At 46.1% G+C, this 21,585-nt stretch overlaps 1 protein-coding gene across 2 annotated transcripts in view; it reads left to right on the plus strand.

The window, feature by feature from the left end:
• LAMA3 (laminin subunit alpha 3) overlaps positions 1 to 21,585 on the plus strand; it is a gene marked incomplete at its 5' end in the record, with an annotated part of 240,762 nt that overhangs the window by 76,410 nt on the left and 142,767 nt on the right. For both annotated transcript variants that reach the window (XM_082667718.1, XM_082667719.1), the window contains 2 exons: positions 815 to 877; positions 14,370 to 14,504. In XM_082667718.1, coding sequence (XP_082523844.1) covers positions 815 to 877; positions 14,370 to 14,504 — 198 coding nt within the window. The remainder of the gene's footprint in view (positions 1 to 814; positions 878 to 14,369; positions 14,505 to 21,585) is intronic.

Genomic DNA, 21,585 nt, shown 5'->3' on the forward strand with positions numbered 1-21,585 from the left:
AGAACGTGGAGCAGGGGAGCGTGTGAAGTCAGCTGTGCAGACTGTTCCAAGAGCCGTGGCCCTATTTGTTCTGCAATTAGTGTAAAAACTGGACTTCGGGGTCAGGACGGAGAAACACAGTCTCAGGAAGAGGCTACCCCATTGCTGCGTTAGTTCTTGCCCATTCCCACCTCACAACTCTGCCATCCCTGGAAAAGCATGTTGAGTTGCGGGGCTCTGTGGACAGGATGTGCGTGTGTCCTGGCTCCCACCTGCTGTCCCAGGGTCATTGTTAAACGAGCACCCACTTCCACTGTCAAGTGTCCCAGTTTGGAGGATGAATTACATGATCATCTTAAAGTTAAAGGAACCAGTTTTTAAGCCCAAACATAGTGACACTGAATCAGGGCTCAATCAGTTTAGAATCTATAATGATTGGATAGAGGCTGAGCAGAAATTGCATTTTCATAAGCAAAGTTTTAGGGAAAAAGACTTGAAAGAAAACATTTTTAAAAAGCTAGTCTCAATGTTACATGAAAAAACAATAAAGATACTAAAGAAGTCCAGCTCAGCCCTGCTAGACTGGGACTTAGCTATTGTGAGCACGAAATATCCATTTCTGTTCATTAATATACAAATCAGAATGTCTGACCATCCTGGTTTTATTACTAGATGCATTTTAAGTGTAGCAACATTTCCTTTCTTTCAGTTAGTTTCCACATGCCGCTTTCACTAAGTCAGAGAGGGCGTCTTCCTAGGTAGTGCAATTTAATGTTTTACTTTACTGTCTCCTTAATCATCCTTCTCTGTATTTTTTGATAAACTATTTTTCTAGGAATTCCCGTTTTTCCTATTTCTACTCCAAGTCCAGAAGATCCAGTAGCTGGAGATATAAAAGGCAAGTAACTTCTCTTTTGGTTTAACTTCAGTGAAGATGTTATGCTCCATATCCCTTTTCTACTTCCTGTGCACATGGCTATGTCCAAGTTCAAGTCATCCTCATGGGACCATGGTGGTGCCTTGCAGGTGTGTCGTATTTGGTTTTTTTTTTTTTTTTTTGCGGTATGCGGGCCTCTCACTGCTGTGGCCTCTCCCGTTGCGGAACACAGGCTCCAGACGCGCAGGCTCAGTGGCCACGGCTCACGGGCCCAGCTGCTCCGCGGCATGTGGGATCTTCCCAGACCGGGGCACGAACCCGCATCCCCTGCATCGGCAGGCGGGCTCTCAACCACTGCGCCACCAGGGAAGCCCAGGTGTGTCGTATTTGGGCTTCTCACCTCCCATCATTCTCTACTCCAGTCTGTCCTTTGCAATGGCACCACCTGATGGAGACCAAGAAGAGTTTTTAGATTGTATGTTGCTAGATTGCTCAAAAACCTTCAGTAGCAGTCGGTTGCCTGCTGTGTTATTTGGTTCTCCATAAACGAACTCTGAGAAAGGAGCTGAGTGCAAGTAGTTAATTTGGGAGGTGACACCAGGAAACATCAGTGAGGGAGTGAGTCCGAGATTGAAGGGAACCCTTATGAAGGTGCGTTAGCAGGCAGCCCTGGGGCTGCAGCCCTCTGAGCGACTCTGGGAGGCAGCAGAGAACTTGCTCAGCGTTATCCCAACGGAACGGATAACTTCAGTCACCTGATGTGCATGGAGGGCTACCTCTGGGGCATTAACTTTCTGGGCCCGGCCTACCAGAAAAATACCCAGTGAAGAGAGTGGCAGGGGTATGCAGGAAGCAGCCTTTGGGGTGGAGAGGTGCTACACCGACCTAATCCCGGATTCTGCAAGTATTTTATGACCACCTGCTATGTGCATAGCACTGTTCTGGCTGCTGGGGACTTAGTGAAACGAATTTCCCAACTCTCCTGGAGCTTATAGTTCAGTCGGGGGTGGGGGTGACTCCTACAATAACATATTTAATATACAAACAAGTAAAATCACTAATGTGATAGATTATGATATGCAGGGTTGTGTCCTGCACAAGGTGTTACTTTTAAATGGGAGTCATCCACATGGTAGGTGTAAATTAACCCATATGAGAGTATTCCAGGCCTTTGGGTTCGATTCTGGAGCTGTGAGCCGTTCGCTCTGTGAACCCACAGTGGTGCTCACAGGGACACACACGCTCAGAAGGGCGTGGCACATTGCATGCACACAGCCCACGACCATCTGGGTCAGGCTTGGGTAACCTACCTGGTCTCGTCCCCCAAGATGGGGAAAGGCCTGATGGTCACGCGCTCATCTCACTGGGAGCACATGGACCCCTCTTCCTGGTGCGTCTGGAGTGTGAGTGGGCAGGGAAGGGGCACTGGTGGCCAGACAAGAACATGGTCTCTGGAGGGCCATCCTTGGTCAAGGAATTCAGGTTCTACAACAGTATATTAGCTCCGGGTGCGTTGGCCATCAGTGCTGTGGAATAAATAAGGCCGAGAGAGAGAGGGTAGGAACGTGAGGTTTGCACATGTAAGTAGGTTGTCAGGGAAGCCCTCCCTGAAGAGATGATTAAGCAGGGTCGTCAGGGGGCTGAGGGCTGAGCTCTGCAGGTGTCTGGGGAGAAGCATCTAGATGCAGGAAAGAGTAAGTGCAAAGTCCCTGGGGCAGGACATGCCGGGGGTGTTCCCTGAACAGAGAGAGATCAGGGGCGTGAAAGCAGTGTGAGCGAAGGGGAGGGGGTGAGGCGGGCAACCAGGGGACCAGATTGCAGGCCCTCGTCAGCCACTGCGCGGACGTAGCCTCTACTCTGATGAGCCAGGAGAGTTCGGCACAGGGAAACTACGTTGCGTTGGGGTGTGGCAACTGTGTTGAAGACCAGCTGTAGGAGGAGGAGAGAAGAAGCAGGGAAGCCATCAGGATGATGATCCGTGAGGAAGAGATGGTGGTGGCTTGGACCCCGGAGGTGTCAGTGGAGGTGACAAGCAGTGCACAGACCGTGGATATAATCTGAGGACTTGCCTGGGGGTTGCTGGGCAGAGGTGGGCTGTTAGAGCAAGAAGACTGGGGGTGGCTCCCGGCTTCTGGATGGAGCACACAAGGAGCGAAGGGGAGGGGGTGCCATTTGTTGAGCCGGAAAGGCTGTCAGAAAGGAGGAGGCGGAGCCCGGGGACGGGCTGGGCAAGGGCCTGCGGACCCGTGGCGGGAGCATGTGGATGCTCTCTTCTGGTCTTTCTCTTTTTCTTTGCAAAATAAGAATCAAGATGGGGGCAGAAATTGAGGCTGGGGAGAAGGCTTTGGAGTTGAGGAGAGAGAAGGTATGAAAGAGGCATCCTGGAACGCGGGGGAGTGAATGGGCTTGGGGAGTGTCACGGGATTTGGGGCAGCACAAGGGCTCACCTGACGTCAGCTCTCACGTGACCCACTTTACCTTCCTGTGCCGTTTCCTGCTTGTGCCCTGCCCACACCCGGCTCCTCTGAGCAGACCACGGCGCTGGGGTATTATGCGGGGTATTGTCTTTAGCTTTCATCAGACACTTGGTCATTTGGGGACAGTAGCTGTGCCTGACTCGCTTTCTAATCCCCACAGCACCTGCCGTGGTATCCTGCCCACAGCGGGTATCAGCAAGCTTTTGCTTAAATGTTTGTCATTTGACTAGAATGGGACTCAGCTTTTGAGCCTGGATTATGACACACATCTCCGGTTTCCTTCCACAAACGTGTTTTAGATCTTTCATTTCTGGTCTGTTTCCAGTAATCCCTTTGTTATCCCATTCTTTTTTCTCCCCAACTAGATTGGTGGTGACTTCAGGGAAAGAAATTTAACTGAACTTGAAGGGAAGTTCAGACGTCTATTACAAAATATTAGAGAAGCCTCAGAACACAGCCTCGAGAAAAGAAGTTTCAATTAGTGCAATTAGATTTAGTTGGGCATTGGAAGGCACAGATACCCACTTCAATTTGGTTTCCACTAATGCATTTTAAAAACACCCAATTTGGGGCCGATCTTCTGGCAGTGAACATTAGAAGCACAGACATCTCAACTGCCAGGAGATACACAGCACTGGATAATACCAAGTCCCTCCCACCCCAGAGAATTTTATTTCATTAAGGCTCATTAATGCTTTCATGTCTTCTGATATAGTGGTTCTTAAACAGGGCTATGTTTTAGAACCCCATGCTTTTACAGAGTATAAATTCCTGAGTTTCACCCCCAGATCTTTTTTTTCCCCCAAATATCTTATTTAAAGTTTTCCATATATACATATAATTTCCTAAAGTTTCTTTATAAATTTCTTATGTATTTGTTCCTTTGAAGTTCCAGTGTTCTTTTTTTCTTTTACTTTTTTTTTAGTTTCTGCATGTACCAATTCCATGTTATGTTAATAATAGTGATGCTTTTTTCTAAAAACAGTAGTATAATTTTCTAATTATCCTAAAAGATTTTACTAGGCAAATATCTAACTATTTAGCTAAAATAAATGTTCTTGCTTTTTTTTTTTTTTTTTTTTTGCGGTACGCGGGCCTCTCACTGTTGTGGCCTCTCCCGTTGCGGAGCACAGGCTCCGAATGCGCAGGCTCAGCGGCCGTGGCTCACGGGCCCAGCCGCGACGCGGCATGTGGGATCATCCCGGACCGGGGCACGAAGCCGCGTCCCCTGCATCGGCAGGCGGACCCTCAACCACTGCACCACCAGGGAAGCCTCTTGCATTCTTATAGGTTAGTTGGGCCTGAGGTCAGCTACACAAACTCTGAGAGGCTATTTTTGGAGTGAATCTTTGCATACTCAAAGCACGTGTAGCATAGTTCGTTCTTTTTTTTTTTTCATTTTTTTAAACATCTTCATTGGAGTATAATTGGTTTCCAGTGTTGTGTTAGTTTCTGCTGTATAACAAAGTGAATCAGCTATATGTATACATGTATCCCCATCTCTGCTCCCTCTGCGTTTCCCTCCCACCCTCCCTATCCTACCCCTCTAGGTGGTCACAAAGCACCGAACTGACCTCCCTGTGCTATGCAGCTGCTTCCCACTTAGCTATCTATTTTACCTTTGATAGTGTATATATGTCAGTGCTACTCTCTCAGTCCCAGCTTACCAGTCCCTCTCCCTGTGTCCTCAAGTCCATTCTCTATGTCTACATCTTTATTCCTGTCCTGCCCCTAGGTTCAACAGAACCTTTTAATTTTTTTTAGATTCCATATATATGTGTTAGCATATGGTATTTGTTTGTCTCTTTCTGACTTACTTCACTCTGTATGACAGACTCTAGGTCCATCCACCTCACTACAAATAACTCAATTTCGTTTCTTTTTATGGCTGAGTAATATTCCATTGTACATATGTGCCACATCTTCTTTATCCATTCATCGGTCAATGGACACTTAGGTTGTTTCCATCTCCTGGCTATTGTAAATAGAGCTGCAGTGAATATTGTGGTACATGTCTCTTTTTGAATTACGGTTTTCTCAGGGTATATGCCCAGTATTGGGATTGCTGGGTCATATGGTAGTTCTATTTTTAGTTTTTTAAGGACCCTCCATACTGTTCTCCATAGTGGCTGTATCAATTTACATTCCCACCAACAGTGCAAGAGGGTTCCCTTTTCTCCATACCCTCTCCAGCATTTACTGTTTGTAGATTTTTTGATGATGGCCATTCTGACCTGTGTGAGGTGATACCTCATTGTGGTTTTGATTTGCATTTCTCTAATGATTAATGATGTTGAGCATTCTTTCATGTGTTTGTTGGCAGTCTTTATATCTTCTTTGGAGAAATGTCTATTTAGGTCTTCTGCCCATTTTTGGATTGGATTGTTTGTTTTTTTGTTATTGAGCTGCATGAGCTGCTTATAAATTTTGGAGATTAATCCTTTGTCAGTTGCTTCATCTGCAAATATTTTCTCCCATTCTGAGGGTTGCCTTTTCATATTGTTTATGGTTTCCTTTGCTGTGCAAAAGCTTTTACGTTTCATTAGGTCCCATTTGTTTATTTTTGTTTTTATTTCCATTTCTCTAGGAGGTGGGTCAAAAGGATCTTGCTGTGATTTATGTCATAGAGTGTTCTGCCTATGTTTTCCTCTAAGGGTTTTATAGTGTCTGGTCTTACATTTAGATCTTTAATCCATTCTGAGTTTATTTTTGTGTATGGTGTTAGGAAGTGTTCTAATTTCATTCTTTTACATGTAGCTGTCCAGTTTTCTCAGTACCACTTACTGAAGAGGCTGTCTTTTCTCTATTGTATATTCTTGCCTCCTTTACCAAAGATAAGGTGACCATAGGTGCATGGGTTTATCTCTGGGCTTTCTCTCCTGTTCCATTTATCTATATTTCTGTTTCTGTGCCAGTACCATGATGTCTTGATTACTGTAGCTTTGTAGTATAGTCTGAAGTCAGGGAGCCTGATTCCTCCAGCTCCATTTTTCGTTCTCAAGATTGCTTTGGCTATTCGGGGTCTTTTGTGTTTCCATACAAATTATGAAATTATTTGTTCTAGTTCTGTGAAAAATGCCATTGGTAGTTTGATAGGGATTGCATTGAATCTGTAGATTGTTTTGGGTAGTATAGTCATTTCCACAATGTTGATTCTTCCAATCCAAGAACATGGTATATCGCTCCATCTGTTTGTATCATCTTTAATTTCTTTCATCAGTGTCTTATAGTTTTCTGCATACAGGTCTTTTGTCTCCTTAGGTAGGTTTATTCCTAGATATTTTATTCTTTTTGTTGCAATGGTAAATGGGAGTGTTTCCTTAATTTCTCTTTCAGATTTTTCGTCATTAGTGTACAGTGTACAGTGCAAGAGATTTCTGTGCATTAATTTTGTATCCTGTTACTTTACCAAATTCATTGATTGGCTCTAGTAGTTTTCTGGTAGCATCTTTAGGATTTTCTGTATATAGTATCATGTCATCTGCAAACAGTGGCAGTTTTACTTCTTCTTTTCCTATTTGGATTCCTTTTATTTCTTTTTTGTCTCTGATTGCCATGTCTAAAACTTCCAAAACTTTGTTGAATAGTATTGGTGAGAGTGGGCAACCTTGTCTTGTTCCTGATCTTAGAGGAGATGGTTTCAGTTTTTTTACCATTGAGAACGGTGTTGGCTGTGTGTTTGTCATATATGGCCTTTATTATGTTGAGGTAGGTTCTCTCTATGCCTACTTTCTGGAGAGTTTTTATCATAAATCGGTGTTGAATTTTGTCAAAAGCTTTTTCTGTGTCTATTGAGAAGATCATATGGTTTTTATTCTTCAGTTTGTTAATGTGTGTCACATTGATTGATTTGTGTGTATTGAAGAATCCTTGCGTCCCTGGGATAAAGCCCACTTGATCATGGTCTATGATCCTTTTAATGTGCTGATGGATTCTGTTTGCTAGTATTTTGTTGAGGACTTTTGCATCTATGTTCATCAGTGATATTGGCCTGTAGTTTTCTTTTTTTGGTTACATCTTTGTCTGGTTTTGATGTCAGGGGGATGGTAGTTTGTAGAATGAGTTTGGGAGTGTTCCTCCCTCTGCTATATTTTGGAAGAGTTTGAGAAGGATAGGTGTTAGCTCTTCTCTAAATGTTTGATAGAATTCGCCTGTGAAGCCATCTGGTCCTGGGCTTTTGTTTGTTGGAAGATTTTTAATCACAGTTTCAATTTCAGTGATTGTGATTGTCTGTTTATATTTCCTATTTCTTCCTGGTTCAGTCTTGGAAGGTTGTACTTTTCTAAGAATTTGTCCATTCCTTCCAGGTTGTCCATTTTTTTAACATATAGTTGCTTGTAGTAATCTCTCATGATCCTTTGTATTTCTGCAGTGTCAGTTGTTACTTCTCCTTTTTCATTTCCAATTCTATTGATTTGAGTCTTCTCCCTTTTTTTCTTGATGAGTCTGGCTAATGGTTTATCTATTTTGTTTATCTTCTCAAAGAACCAGCTTTTAGTTTTTTTGATCTTTGCTATTGTTTCCTTCATTTCTTTTTCATTTATTTCTGATCTGATCTTTATGATTTCTTTCCTTCTGCTAACTATAGGGTTTTTTTGTTCTTCTTTCTCTGATTGCTTTAGGTGTAAGGTTATGTTGTTTATTTGAGATTTTTCTTGTTTCATGAGGTAGGATTGTATTGCTATAACCTTCCCTCTTAGAACTACTTTTGCTGCATCCCATAGGTTTTGGGTCACCGTGTTTTCATCGTCATTTGTTTCTAGGTATTTTTTGATTTCCTCTTTGATTTCTTCAGTGATCTCTTGGTTATTTAGTAGTGTATTGTTTAGCCTCCATGTGTTTGTATTTTTTACAGTTTTTTCCTGTAATTGATATCTAGTCTCATAGCGTTGTGGTCGGGAAAGATATTTGATGCGATTTCCATTTTCTTAAATTTACCAGGGCTTGATTTGTGACCCAAGATAAGATCTATCCTGGAGAATGTTCCATGAGCACTTGAGAAGAAAGTGTATTCTGTTGTTTTGTTTAGTTTAGTTTATAAATTTATTTATCTTATTTATTTTTGGCTGCGTTGGGTCTTCGTTGCTGTGTGCAGGCTTTCTCTAGTCACAGCGAGTGGGGGCTACTCTTTGTTGTGGTGCGTGGGCTTCTCATTGCGGCAGCTTCTCTTGTTGCGGAGCATGGGCTCTAGGAGCATGGGCTTCAGTAGTTGCAGCACGCGGGCTCAGTAGTTGTGGCTCACGGGGTCTAGAGTGCAGACTCAGTAGCTGTGGCACATGGGCTTAGTTGCTCCGCAGCATGTGGGATCTTCCCGGACCAGGGCTTGAACCCATGTCCCCTGCATTTGCAGGCAGATTCTTAACCACTGCGCCACCAGGGAAGCCCTATTCTGTTGGTTTTGGATGGAATGTCCTATAAATATCAAGTAAATCCATCTTGTCTAATGTGTCATTTAAAGCTTGTGTTTCCTTATTTATTTTCATTTTGGATGATCTGTCCATTGGTGAAAGTGGGGTGTTAAAGTCGATTTCCCCTATTATGGCTGTTAACCATATGTATTGAGGTGCTCCTATGTTGGGTACATAAATATTTACAACTGTTATATCTTCTTCTTGGATTGATTCCTTGATCATTATGTAGTGTCCTTCTTTGTCTCTTGTAATAGTCTTTATTTTAAAGTCTATTTTGTCTGATATGAGAATTGCTACTCCAGCTTTCTTTTGCTTTCCATTTGCATGCAATATCTTTTTCCATCCCCGCACTTTCAGTCTGTATGTGTCCCTAGGTCTGAAGTGGGTCTCTTGTAGATGGCATATATCACCCCCAGATCTTAAATCTAGATTTCCAGGGGTGAAGTTCAGGCTGGCATTTTGCACAGGTTTTCCAGGTGATTCTGTCATATGTCTCTTGTTAAGAACAACTGCTCTAGTTAGTAGAAATTCCTATTTAGTGGTTGGCAGACTTTCCTGTAAGGATAAAGATAGTAAATATTTTCATCTTTGTAGGCAAAGTTGTGAGTACTCAAATCTGTTATAGTAACATGAAAAGAATCATAGACAGTATGTATAATAAATGATTGAGCTTGGCTGTGTTCCAATATAACTTTGTTTACTAAAACAGGGATGGGTCTGGCCCTCAGGCCATAGTTTATAGATCCTGGGATTATATCTGCATCTCTGAGTTTGGGATTCCACAGCCAGGCAATGATGTTTTACCAGGAGATTCCAGTGTGCAGCCCCAATTGAGAATTTTAGAAAATCCATAGGCTCAATTGCAGACACTTGAACCAAAGGGGACGTGAAGCAAAAGGACAGAACCATTTTGCAGATCAGAATGTTTTTAGGTTTTTCGTTATGTTTCATGACTGGATATTATTTGGATTTTCTGGGTCCAAGTGATCATTTATAACCACTTAACATTTATTGTTAGGAGGTCAACGTTTAGTAGACACATCTTCAAGGGCTCTTTTTGAAAATGACAGGATACACAAAACATTCACTCTAGGGGGACACTGGCCTCCGGGCATGGGCACAGTTTTATTCCTCCAAATTCAAACAAAGAGTGGTGACAGGCAAAATCAACAGCTGCAGGAAGACTCCAGGTGCTTACCTTAGGAGATTGATACGGTCTTGGGATGATTTTGTAAAGCAGCGCATTTGGCCTGAAGACATGGCTGCCCAGAGGTTTCTTGACAAATACCATGAGAAGGTGTTGCTTCCCCATCACTTTGTAAGGAGCTACTTGCCATTGCCGAAGTATCGCGTCAGTGTGATCGGGGCCGGGGCACGCGCTAATGATGAGAACCCTGAGAGGTGGGGCGACCGCCGCTAGGGCATGCCTTCCTGCTGTCTCTCCCCAGGCTGGGCATTTCACCTGGCTGGCAGGGTGGGGCATTCATTGCTGGCGTGGAGACAAGCCAGACACAGCTTAGAGGTGAACGGGTGAATTCTGTTATCTCGGTTTGGCAGCTCTGTGCCAATAAAATAAAACTCAAGGAATGGTGTGGTGTTTACCCAAGAGAATTGTCGTCTTGAATATTTAGCATATTCTTCACTCATTAAACTCCTATTAAGTGCCTCCTCTATACTAGGCATGGCCAAGGCAGCTACCTCTCACGGTCCCTGCTCCCTGGAAGCCCCCAGGCCTGTGGGAGACACACAGACAAGCAGTTAGAACAGCAGGAGTTGATGCTATGACAGGGCAAGAACACGGAGCCATGGGAGCAAACACAAGGGGCATCTTTACAGCTCCTTACAGAAGGGAGAGAGGGAAGGCAGGTGGGAAGGAGAGAAGGAGAGAAGGAAGGATGGAAGGAACAGTGGAAGGAGGAGGGAAGGAAAGGAGGAAGGGAAAAGGCAGAGGTTCTAGAAGGGCTTCCTGGGACCAGGAGGAGGGGGCATTGAGGATGTGGCAGACCTGTATATATATGGTAACGATTTTACAGCAAGTGACAGGAAGGCATCTCGAGGAAGAGCCACCTTTTTCGAGTTTGCATAGAGGTGCCACACGGTCTCTGGCAGCCTGAAGGTTTTGAAGGGTCTGCTGTGTCACACATGTCGAGGACTTTGGATTGGGTACTGAAGGCATTGGGTCACCGTTGAGGGGTTAATCTGGAAATTGATATGCAAAGCTTGGCATTCTAGAAAGATCACTCCTGACACCAGTGTGGAGAGTGGGTTGGAAGAAGACAGGAAGCAGACAGCCTTGTCAGGAGGCTCTTGAAATAATCCAGGCAAACGAGGATGAGGTCCTGGAGGAAGGCTCTGGAAGTCTGGAAGGAGAGGAGGATTGCGGGCGCTTTCCTGAGATATAAGCACTACGGCCTGGTGAGGAGGTGTGGGAGGTGAGGGTCGGGGAGAAGTGAGGGACCTCAGAGGTTTCTGGCTCCTGCACCGTGTAGGAGTACTTGCCAGATAAGTTAAGGGTCAGGTGAACGTGGTAACCACTACACTGTGGAAATCATGCCTAAGTTAAAAAGTGAATTTCAGAAACAGAAATTTAGAAATGCATAGGCACTAGATGCTTCCTTTCTGTTTACAAGTGGTTGTAAACCGGGATTCCTTGGACTTCAATGCCTTTGTAAAGTTCAAGTTTCTTACTGAATTCCAATGCCTGGTCTAATGCCAAGACTGTAATTGACAGTAAACCTTTGCATTTCCCTGTGGTGTTCTCAGCCTGTGGGGCCCTGGCATTGGGACCTTGTATGGCAGCTGTGATGGAAAGCTGCTGTGATGGACAGCTGCTGTGATGGACAGTCAGGGTGGTGCTCATGCCAGCCTGGGTTCCAAGGCTTCTCTTGTGATGAATATGCCCTTGGACACATCCAGTGCCCTTCTTGTCAAGTTAGGTGACTGTTGAAGTATAAACAAGTTAGAGATTATGCAAAGACTGTAAAGTTGCTCTGATATACCCTGATCTTTTTTTTCTTAATTATTGCAAAAAAATAATTCCACAACTTTGTTACTAACCTTTTACCTGAAAAAGGGCAAAGGGAAGGTGTGGGATTTAGCTAACTTTTCAGATTATCTATTACTCTAACCCTTGTAGAAAACCTTTCTGAAATGCATGAGACTTCCCTTCCTTGAGAAGTAGGGGGAACTCAGTCAAATCTTTGAGTCTTTCAGGATCTTCCTCAAGGGACCATGTTGCAGGTTTAGATGCTAGTGTTCTTGGTTTTTTAAAATCTTTATTAAGTATAATTGCTTTACAATGTTGTGTTAGTTTCTGCTGTACAACAAAGTGAGTCAGCTATATGTATACGTATATCCCCATATCCCCTCCCTCATGAGCCTCCCTCCCACCCTCCCTATCCCACCCCCTAGGTCGTTGCAAAGCACCAAGCTGATCTCCCTATGCTACACAGCTGCTTCCCACTGATGCTAATGTTCTTGATAGAAATGTAGATGTTTTAAATATGAGAATGGTTTGAATACATACACTAATCTGGAACATACCTTGAACACAGCTTTTAAAATCAGTTACCAGCTTGTATTCTTGGCATCATAGAAAGGGCATGGGCTTTAGAATCAGACAGACCTGGGTTCAAAGCCCTACTTAGCTCCTCTGGCTGTGTGACCTTGGGCAACTTAATTAACCTTTCTACTAACCTAAATGTCCATCGACACATGAATGGAGAAAGAAGATGTGGCACATATATACAATGGAATGTTACTCAGCCATAAAAAGAAACGAAATTGAGTTATTTGTAGTGAGGTGGATGGACCTAGAGTCTGTCATACAGAGTGAAGTAAGTCAGAAAGAGAAAAACACATACCGTATGCTAACGCACATATATGGGACCTAAAAAAAAAAAAAAAAAAGGCACTGATGAACCTAGTGGCAGGGCAGGAATAAAGATGTAGCCATAGAGAATGGACTTGAGGACACGGGGTGGGGAGAGGGGGAAGCTGGGGCGAAGTGGGAGAGTAACACTGACATATATACACTACCAGATGTAAAATAGCTAGTGGGAAGCAGCTGCGTAGCACAGGGAGATCATCTTGGTGCTTTGCCACGACCTAGAGGGGTGGGATAGGGAGGGTGGGAGGGAGGCTCATGAGGGAGGGGATATGCGGACATATGTATGCATATAGCTGATTCACTTTGGTGTACAACAGAAACTAACACAGTATTGTGAAGCAATTATACTCCAATAAAGATCTATTAAAGGGCTTCCCTGGTGGCACAGTGGTTGAGAGTCCGCCTGCCGATGCAGGGGACACGGGTTCATGTCCCGGTCCGGGAAGATCCAACATGCCGCGGAGCGGCTGGGCCCGTGAGCCATGGCCACTGAGCCTGTGCGTCTGGAGCCTGTGCTCCGCAACGGGAGAGGCCACAACAGTGAGAGGCCCGCGTACTGCAAAAAAAAAAAAGATCTATTAAAAAAACCTTTCAGAGCATCTTTTTCCTCAACTCTAAAATGCTTACGTATCTTGCGGGCTTTTGCTGGACTTCACTATTTAATCCATCCATAATAAAGTCAAGCAAGAGCCCTGTCTTCTTGGGAAATATTTACTGATTGAGACATACTGTACATGGCAGTGGGAGTCCTGAGGTGAGCTCTCCCTAAGTTTTCAGTTTGATAGGTGTTTCGTTCTTCTATTGCTATGTAATAAATCACCCCAAAATTTAGTGGCTTAAAACAATAAGGGTTATTTCTCGCAACCCTGTGGCTCGGCTGGGCAGTCTTTCTGCCGGACTTGCTGGAGGGTCTGCTGGGGTTCGGTGTCTCTCTCCATGTGGCCTTTTATCCTCGATGAGGTCAGACAGGGTACCTCCCTGGTGGTCTCAGGGTTCCCAGAGGGTGAACATGGAAACCACAAAGCCTGTTGTGACCTGGGCTGTGAAATCCCACAACAGCACTTTCCTCTCATTCCACTGGTCAAAGTCAGTCATGAGGCCAATAAGTGATTTCAATAATTAAAGTGTGAAAGACAAACACAGCTAAATAGAGAGTGGGAGAGGGAAGGGGGAGCTGCTGGTACAGACTGGGTGGGGAAGGCCTTCCTGACCGAGACCTGAAGGTTGAGAGGGAACCAGGGGAAGGGTGTTACCTGCCGGCCAGAGCAGAGGTGCTGAGGTAGGACTGGAAGCAGCCTGCCTGCTGGGAAGGGCTCATGCCTGGAGGATTGAGACAAGCCGAGTGAGGTCCCCCAAAGCCACGTCTGGCACTTACTAGGGCTAAATGTATGTTCATCTCTTTTCTTCTGAGAAATGGAGGTAGGAATATGTTTAATTCAAGATTATCATTCGATGGGAATCTATGAAGTTGAAATTTTACTAAACAAGGCTCAGTTTGGGGAAAAACAAATTGTTCCCATGGGGGTAGATGCTAGAAGATTGTAGGTACTTTGCAAACCAGTGCCTGCCCTGGATGTTTCTGAATGGTATCTCTGATCTTTCCAGGAGAGATGTTTTACTCCCCTTAAGATGCAGTCTCCTGGGTTAGGACTGTATGTAAACCATAGATTACTCAGAATCTGTGGGTGAAGGGATGGAGGATGGAGACCCCTCCGAACATCTCTTCCCCTTCGCAGGCTGTGACTGTAACCTGGCAGGAGTTCTCCCCGAAATATGTGATGCCCACGGGCGGTGCCTGTGCCGCCCCGGGGTGGGGGGCCCTCGGTGCGATGCCTGCCGCTGGGGTTTCTACTCCTTCCCTGTTTGCCAAGGTAAGTGGGCCACACGTATGTAGTGATCGTCAGTCCCCCAGGTAAGTCTCCCCCTGAGGAAATGCAGAGGCTCGTTTTGGCAGAGCTGTGAGGCCTATTGTTTAATAAATGAGCCCCTGGTCTATATATGTATGTTACGTGTGACTGTCCTCAGGGCCAGGCCATGTCACCTCCCCTCCTTTGTCTTTTCAGCCTTACTCTTCCTCCTCCCAGGTGGTCGAGCCCATGGGCTCTGGAGTCAGCACCTGGGTACAAATGCAGGCTCTGGGCAGGAAGTGGTACCTGGATAGTGTTGAGGAAACCGCCAAGGAGACAAGGGCAGGGAGCATGGTGTTCCGGGCGAGGGAACGGCACACACAGGGCCACAGACTTGGTTCGCCTCTTAGTCCCGCATCCTAGTAAGAGTCACTGAAGGCGCCGGAGGGGAAGGGGAGGAGTCTGGCCAGTCCCTAGAGCATGATGGGTGTGCGGTAAATGTTGGGTGACCGGCAAATGAATGAATGAATTTGCCCCCGTTCTTCTCCTCCACCTCCTTCCCATTGCCTGCCATTGTTCTCCTCGGTGGCTAAGGTCATAGGGAAAACGAGGGGAGAGAAGAAGGGAAGGTGATCAGTCAGGGCTCAGGAACGGAACTAAACCCAGCAGGGACTTGCTGTGGGTTATTAGGTGCTGACCGACTCAGTTAGGCTCCAGGCTGGGCTTCCAAGGAGGCTCCTTGTGTCAAGCCCAGACTCCTGCGATGCAGCTCAGGGACAGGGGGACCGCGGTCCTTCTGCCTCCATGGCCATCCAGAGCCCAGCACCAGGAGAATCTGGGAAGTGCTGTTTCTAGCTTCCAGCCTCTGAGCACAGGAGGCGGGTAGCATCGGCGCGGAGGCACGTCACCCATGAGGGCGGCCACGCTAAGGAGCTGGGAGAGTGGGGCAGGAGCGGGAAGGTCCCTCCCCGAAGCAGGAGACAAAGTGGCGAAGAACCAGGTTTGCACTAGCTATCAACTTGAGCAAGTTCTTACCCCCTCTGTTCCTCAGTTTCCTGGTAATAGTGCCCGCCCTGTGACATGTTGTGTGGGTTACGTGTGTACTGATGTGTAAAATTCTCAGAGCCCGGGAAGCCCTCACCTGTACGGTAGCTGCTGTTCCTTTAACCCTCCTTTCTCTGCCTCATACTTCCCTCTACATCATTTTAAGAGCCTGTAGCCTCAATCCTGGTTGATCTGCCTGTCTGCATAGATGCCTGTGTGCCATATCCCAAGCCCTTCTTTTTCCTCCTCATCCCCTGACATGTCCTGGACCTCTATCCTCTGCCCCACTTCTCAGCCTCTGCCTCTCGGGCCACAGAAGCTCTCGGCAGTCCCTGCACAGAGATTTAGGTCACCTGGCAGGTGGAAGGGTACGGAAAGGAAGGGGTATCTTTTGTTTCCCTGCCTTGAGTTCAACCAGAGAAGTTCTGTGTTAGAATTTGGAACGCCCAGCGCATTTCCTGTGGAAACCTCAGTACAGGTGATGCTTATGTTGGAGTTGTATGCATCATACTAGAGGCAGATTCAGTGCTGAGCTGGCGCTATGGTCTGGTGTGGTCACCTTGTCCTTGTACATATATTGTTTCTGTTGAAAGATGTCCCAAATAATGAAGCTTTGGAGCACGAGTTGGGGGTGCTTACATTTCTATTTTAAGCTGGAGGCACTGAATCTCTCATTGACCAAATGAAGGAGAACTCGCAGGAGGGAGACGGGATGGAGGCCTTCCACCTCAGGGTCCACTAGGGGCCAAGTCTAGAGGGACTTATGTGGGGAGCAGGCAAGGTTAAGAGTAGTGAAAACGAGGTCTGTCGGACAAAAGCAGGAGGAGAAGGTTCAGGGCAGCCTCATTCCTGGCGTGGTGTAGAGGTGTGGCCTAAAGTTTGTTCTTCCAGATTTGAACCATTAGGCTCTGGAAGCGTTTGGGGTGCTCCTACATTCTGTCAGCGATGGTCTCCCTTCTCTAGTGCTTGCTTTTTCTAACAGCTTTTGTGATCTTTTAAATTTTTTCCTCGGGGGCAGCGTTGAAGCCAGTGGCTGAAGCCCAGACATGCTGAAATCTGAATCTGGTCTAGCATCAAGGTCTGACCCAGTATTTTGTGATCTTTCTTAGATGAAGTTGATTGCTTGGCCCCTGGAATTTTAGAATCAAACCAGTGTGGCCCCAAATGCTACATCAGATGGTCTGGTATATTCCAGCCAAAAAATGTGTGTGTGGCTTTGTTCTATATTGCTTTAAAAATTTTAAAAGTCTTCTTAAAAAGAAGTCTAAAACCCTTCTCAATTGCGCTTGCCAACTGCAGTCCAGCGTTTATGTTTTGCATTAACTTAATTTACTCCAGACTTTAAGCACAAGGCCATCTCCTTCTCAGTTTTTTTTTTTTTTTTTGGTACTGGGCCTCTCAATGTTGTGGCCTCTCCCATTGCGGAGCACAGGCTCCGGACGCACAGGCCCAGCGGCCATGGCTCACGGGCCCAGCCGCTCCGCAGCATGTGGGATCTTCCTGGACCGGGGCACGAACCCGTGTCCCCTGCATCGGCAGGCGGACTCTCAACCACTGCGCCACCAGGGAAGCCCTCAGTTTATTTTTGACTCACTCAAGTGCCCTGCAGTTTTCTTTCTCGTAGCCGAAAGTCAAATCGTAGATATGAGGCCACATAGAGAATTGTCTCTGTGTATTTCAGTTTTACGTTTGTGTTGACGTCTGACTTAGCTCTTTATGTGCAACCACAAAACACACTGCGACTCTCTGGAAGCTTGGTCCTTTGGGGGTTTACTGTTCCCTTTTCCTCCTCTCCGTCCTGTCCGTCGTCATTCCTGCCTTCCTATCCTTCATCTTTCTCTTCCTCTTCTTTCCTTCCTCCTCCCCCCCTTTTTTTTTCTGGTGCAGTTTGCTAAGTCGCAACTAGTCAGCACTTAGAACAGAGGCCAGGAGGGTGGGAGTGTGGAGACAGCGGCCCTCCCATGACTTGGCACTGAAGGCACTCAACGTGCAGCTGCCCCCAAACCGCAGTGGCCCAGGGCCCGAACTGTCCCCATTGGAGTTTGCTCTAGTCTCTGGGTTGTAGTTGCAGACTTTTCCTTAGAAAAGTCCTGGCAACATATGTTGCCAGTGCAAGATTAACCTCCTTCTGCGTGTCAGCATATTCTCTTGAATCCGACAAACTGGCCCCGGGAAGAAGCCACATGCACCGGCAGATGGCAGAAGACACAGCAGGGGAAAGTTTCTGACCTGGGATGCTCCCGGGAGAGCCCTCCCGGCCTTTCCAAGGGGGAAAACAAAATCCATAGGGCTGGGCCAAGTTCTGTGCAATTTTGCTTTGAACGGGCCCTCTGCTCTGTAATTCAGCGTGTGTCTAGGAGAGCATTGAGGTGATTGGAAGAAGCCTTGGGATTTTCTGTAGATCTGATCTGCTCTCAGCCCAGTTAGCCAGAGAAGTGGAGGGTGCTAAGTATCGTGGAACTGAAATGTTGGCTTTGCGGCTGTGAGTGAAGAGCGCCAGAGAAGGCGCCAGCCTGCTTTTCCAACAGAAGGAAAAGCTCTAACATCACGCGCGACGAGAACACCCCTGAAACAATAAGGAGCTCTGTTTCCCTTGCAATTTCTGTGTTGTCCAGGACTGTCGCCTCACTCTGTGAGCTTATTCACTGCAGGGGAAGAAGCTGGCATCCCTCAGAGCAATACCTCTCACAGCAGCGCTGCAGGGGTCAAGGAGAGAATGCACATCTGTAGAACTACAGGGCTGGACCTGGAAGAGCATTTCAATAGCTCTTATCCCTTCATTTAACAAACATCTGTTTGGCATGTACTAGGGACCAGGGCTGTGCTTGATGCTGGAAGATTTGGGGGGACCACAGCAGACAAGCTCCCTGATTCCCTGGACATTTATTATCTTTTTTTTTTTTTTAATACTCTTTGGGAATAAAAGTGTCTTAGAGTAAAAGCACAGTGAGGAGCAGACGAGAAGAAAATACTCCAGAAACTCCGAAGAACCTGGCTCAAAACAAAGAGCAGAATTAAAATAGTCACAAAGGCTTATAGTATTTCCAAGAGTGAGAAAAGGCCGCCAATGGTGGGGTTCGGGTTTGAGATCTGGCAACTCTACTGATAGTTGGATTGAAAGGCGAAGTGTGATGCCGGATTGAGGAACTCAGGATTTAAAATAACGTACCTGCGTTTAAGGCTGCATCTTTGTTTTCACTTCTGAAGTGTAACTCCGTCTCCTGAGGCTCCCTGGACAAACCCCTTTGGCCCTGGGAGTCAGGGTCGGTGTCACCCACGTGATGCTGGCTGGAGCTGCCGCCTCTGTGCTCCAGGCTCCTGCTGCGGCTACCCCGACTGCCTGCACGAGTGTCTCCTCTCTGCCTTCACTTTCCTTAAAGGAAGAATAGCAGAAAGAACCTGTGTTAGGGTTCTGCAGAGGAACAGAACCCACAGGATATGTGTCTGTATATATAGATAGATGTGGGGATAGATAGATAGATTTATTTTAAGGACTCGGCTCCCGGATTGCGGGGGCTGACAAGGCTGAAGTCTGCAGGGCAGCAGGCTGGAGACGAGGAAGGAGCTGATGCCGCAGCTGGAGCCCTCAGGCCTCCTGGAGGCGGAATTTCTTCTTCCTCTGGGACCTCCCGCTTTTCTCGTTGAGGTCTGCAACTGATGGGATGAGGCCCACCCACTTCATGGAGAGTAACCTGCTTTACTCAAGGTCAGCTGATTTAAATGTTTGTCACGTCTAACAGAACGCCTTTACAGCAGCATCTGGACTGGTGTTGTGCAAACATCTGAGCCCTATAGCCCAACTGACATGAAAACATTAACCATCACAAGGCCCAAGAACGTTTCCTCAGTAATCTGACCCTGGGGAGGGACTTGATCTCTGCAGACAGGCCTGCAGGGAACATGGGGCCATGAAGGAATGCTCACCTAGACGGCAGAAGAGCTGAGTCCTTGTCCTGCTGTCTGCCAAGAGCTGGTTGAGTGGCACTCGGCCCGTTTCTTCCTCTGTCTTATGTTTAGTTTCTAGGCACCATGTCAGTAATGCTCTAGCCCCTCTCCTGGAGTTCTAGCTCGATGTGGTCAGGGAATGGGTGTTTCTCATACTTGCCTCCACCCTGACACCTGGTCACGGGGCCATAGAACACAATAGAGCTGCAATCAAGGTCTGCTGGATGTATGCATGTAACATAGGAGGGTGGAAGGATGGTAAACGCTCCTAGGCCTGCCACTTCCTAACTGGGCCTCGCAGAACGAGTCACACAGCCCGTTGAAGTCCCAGGTAACTTGTAAATGAGAAAACGAGCCACACTCCCTTCCAGCAGTGAGTTTATTTTGTGATTCTAGTGACAACTCGGGTAAACACTACCACTGTTATTATCACAGAAAAGCACTATCAGAGTAACTCACCGCTTACGGGCCTGGGCCGAGCGCTGTCAAAGAGAACTAAAATGGCATGGTCTCGTCCCTGTGGGAGCGCTGTGCTCCAAGGCTTAACGATGTGGGCCTTTACAGATCCAAAGTATGCCTGCAAAGAAATCACTGGAATTGGCACTTTATCTCATCTTTTCTTTCCCAAGGCCTCAACGAGTGTGGAAATTTTGAAACCTTGCAAACAAGGTCATGTGTGTGTGTGTGTGTGTGTGTGTGTGTGTGTGTGTGTGTGTGTGTGTGTATTGTTAAGTGGTTTTTTTTTTAAACTGCATACACCGAATGTAAATTTGGAAGTCAGGAATACTAATCCACTGATTCCCATTAGTGCAGCACAGAGCACATCCCAAGCACTGGGGGACTCGGATGATCACGACAGTAACGTTAGCAAGAGTGAGTGCTCCCTGAGCAAGCACTGCGCACACTGCCCTTCTTGTCTGTGGCTCCTGACTCTCTAGTGATCTCGTGGGGTGGGTGCTGTCATCAGCTCGTTTCTAGAAAAGGAAACTGAGGCTTGGAGAGGCTAAGCAACGTGCCCGTGATCACACAGCTATTAAGTGGCAGAGCTGTTACTTGAATCTGGATGTGTCTGCCCCGGAGACTGAAGCCCTTTGCTACAGGCTAATTTGGTGACCTTGGACAGGTCACTTAACTTTTTTTTTTTTTTTATATCTACAATACATATAATTTTTTTTTTTACATCTTTATTGGAGTATAATTGCTTTACAATGGTGTGTTAGTTTCTGCTGTATAACAAAGTGAATCAGTTATACATATACATATGTTCCCATATCTCTTTCTTCTTGCGTCTCCCTCCCTCCCACCCTCCCTATCCCACCCCTCCAGGTGGTCACAAAGCACCGAGCTGATCTCCCTGTGCTATGCAGCTGCTTCCCACTAGCTATCTACCTTACGTTTGGTAGTGTATATATGTCCATGCCTCTCTCTCGCTTTGTCACAGCTTACCCTTCCCGCTCCCCATATCCTCAAGTCCATTCTCTAGTAGGTCTGTGTCTTTATTCCTGTCTTACCTCTGGGTTCTTCATGACATTTTTTTTCTTAAATTCCATATATATGTGTTAGCATACAGTATTTGTCTTTCTCTTTCTGACTTACTTCACTCTGTATGACAGACTCTAGGTCTATCCACCTCATTACAAATAGCTCAATTACGTTTCCTTTTATGGCTGTAATATTCCATTGTATATATGTGCCACATCTTCTTTATCCATTCATCCGATGATGGACACTTAGGTTGTTTCCATGTCCTGGCTATTGTAAATAGAGCTGCAGTGAACATTGTGGTACATGACTGTTTTTGAATTTTGGTTTTCTCAGGGTATATGCCCAGTAGTGGGATTGCTGGGTCATATGGTAGTTCTATTTGTAGTTTTTTAAGGAACCTCCATACTGTTCTCCATAGTGGCTGTACCAATTCACATTCCAACCAGCAGTGCAAGAGTGTTCCCTTTTCTCCACACCCTCTCCAGCATTTATTGTTTCTAGATTTTTTGATGATGGCCATTCTGACTGGTGTGAGATGATATCTCATTGTAGTTTTGATTTGCATTTCTCTAATGATTAATGATGTTGAGCATTCTTCATGTGTTTGTTGGCAATCTGTATATCTTCTTTG

This window comes from Grampus griseus, assembly GCF_964374135.1.
Source record: "Grampus griseus genome assembly, chromosome: 12".
In the NCBI taxonomy this organism is placed as follows: Eukaryota; Metazoa; Chordata; class Mammalia; order Artiodactyla; family Delphinidae; genus Grampus; species Grampus griseus.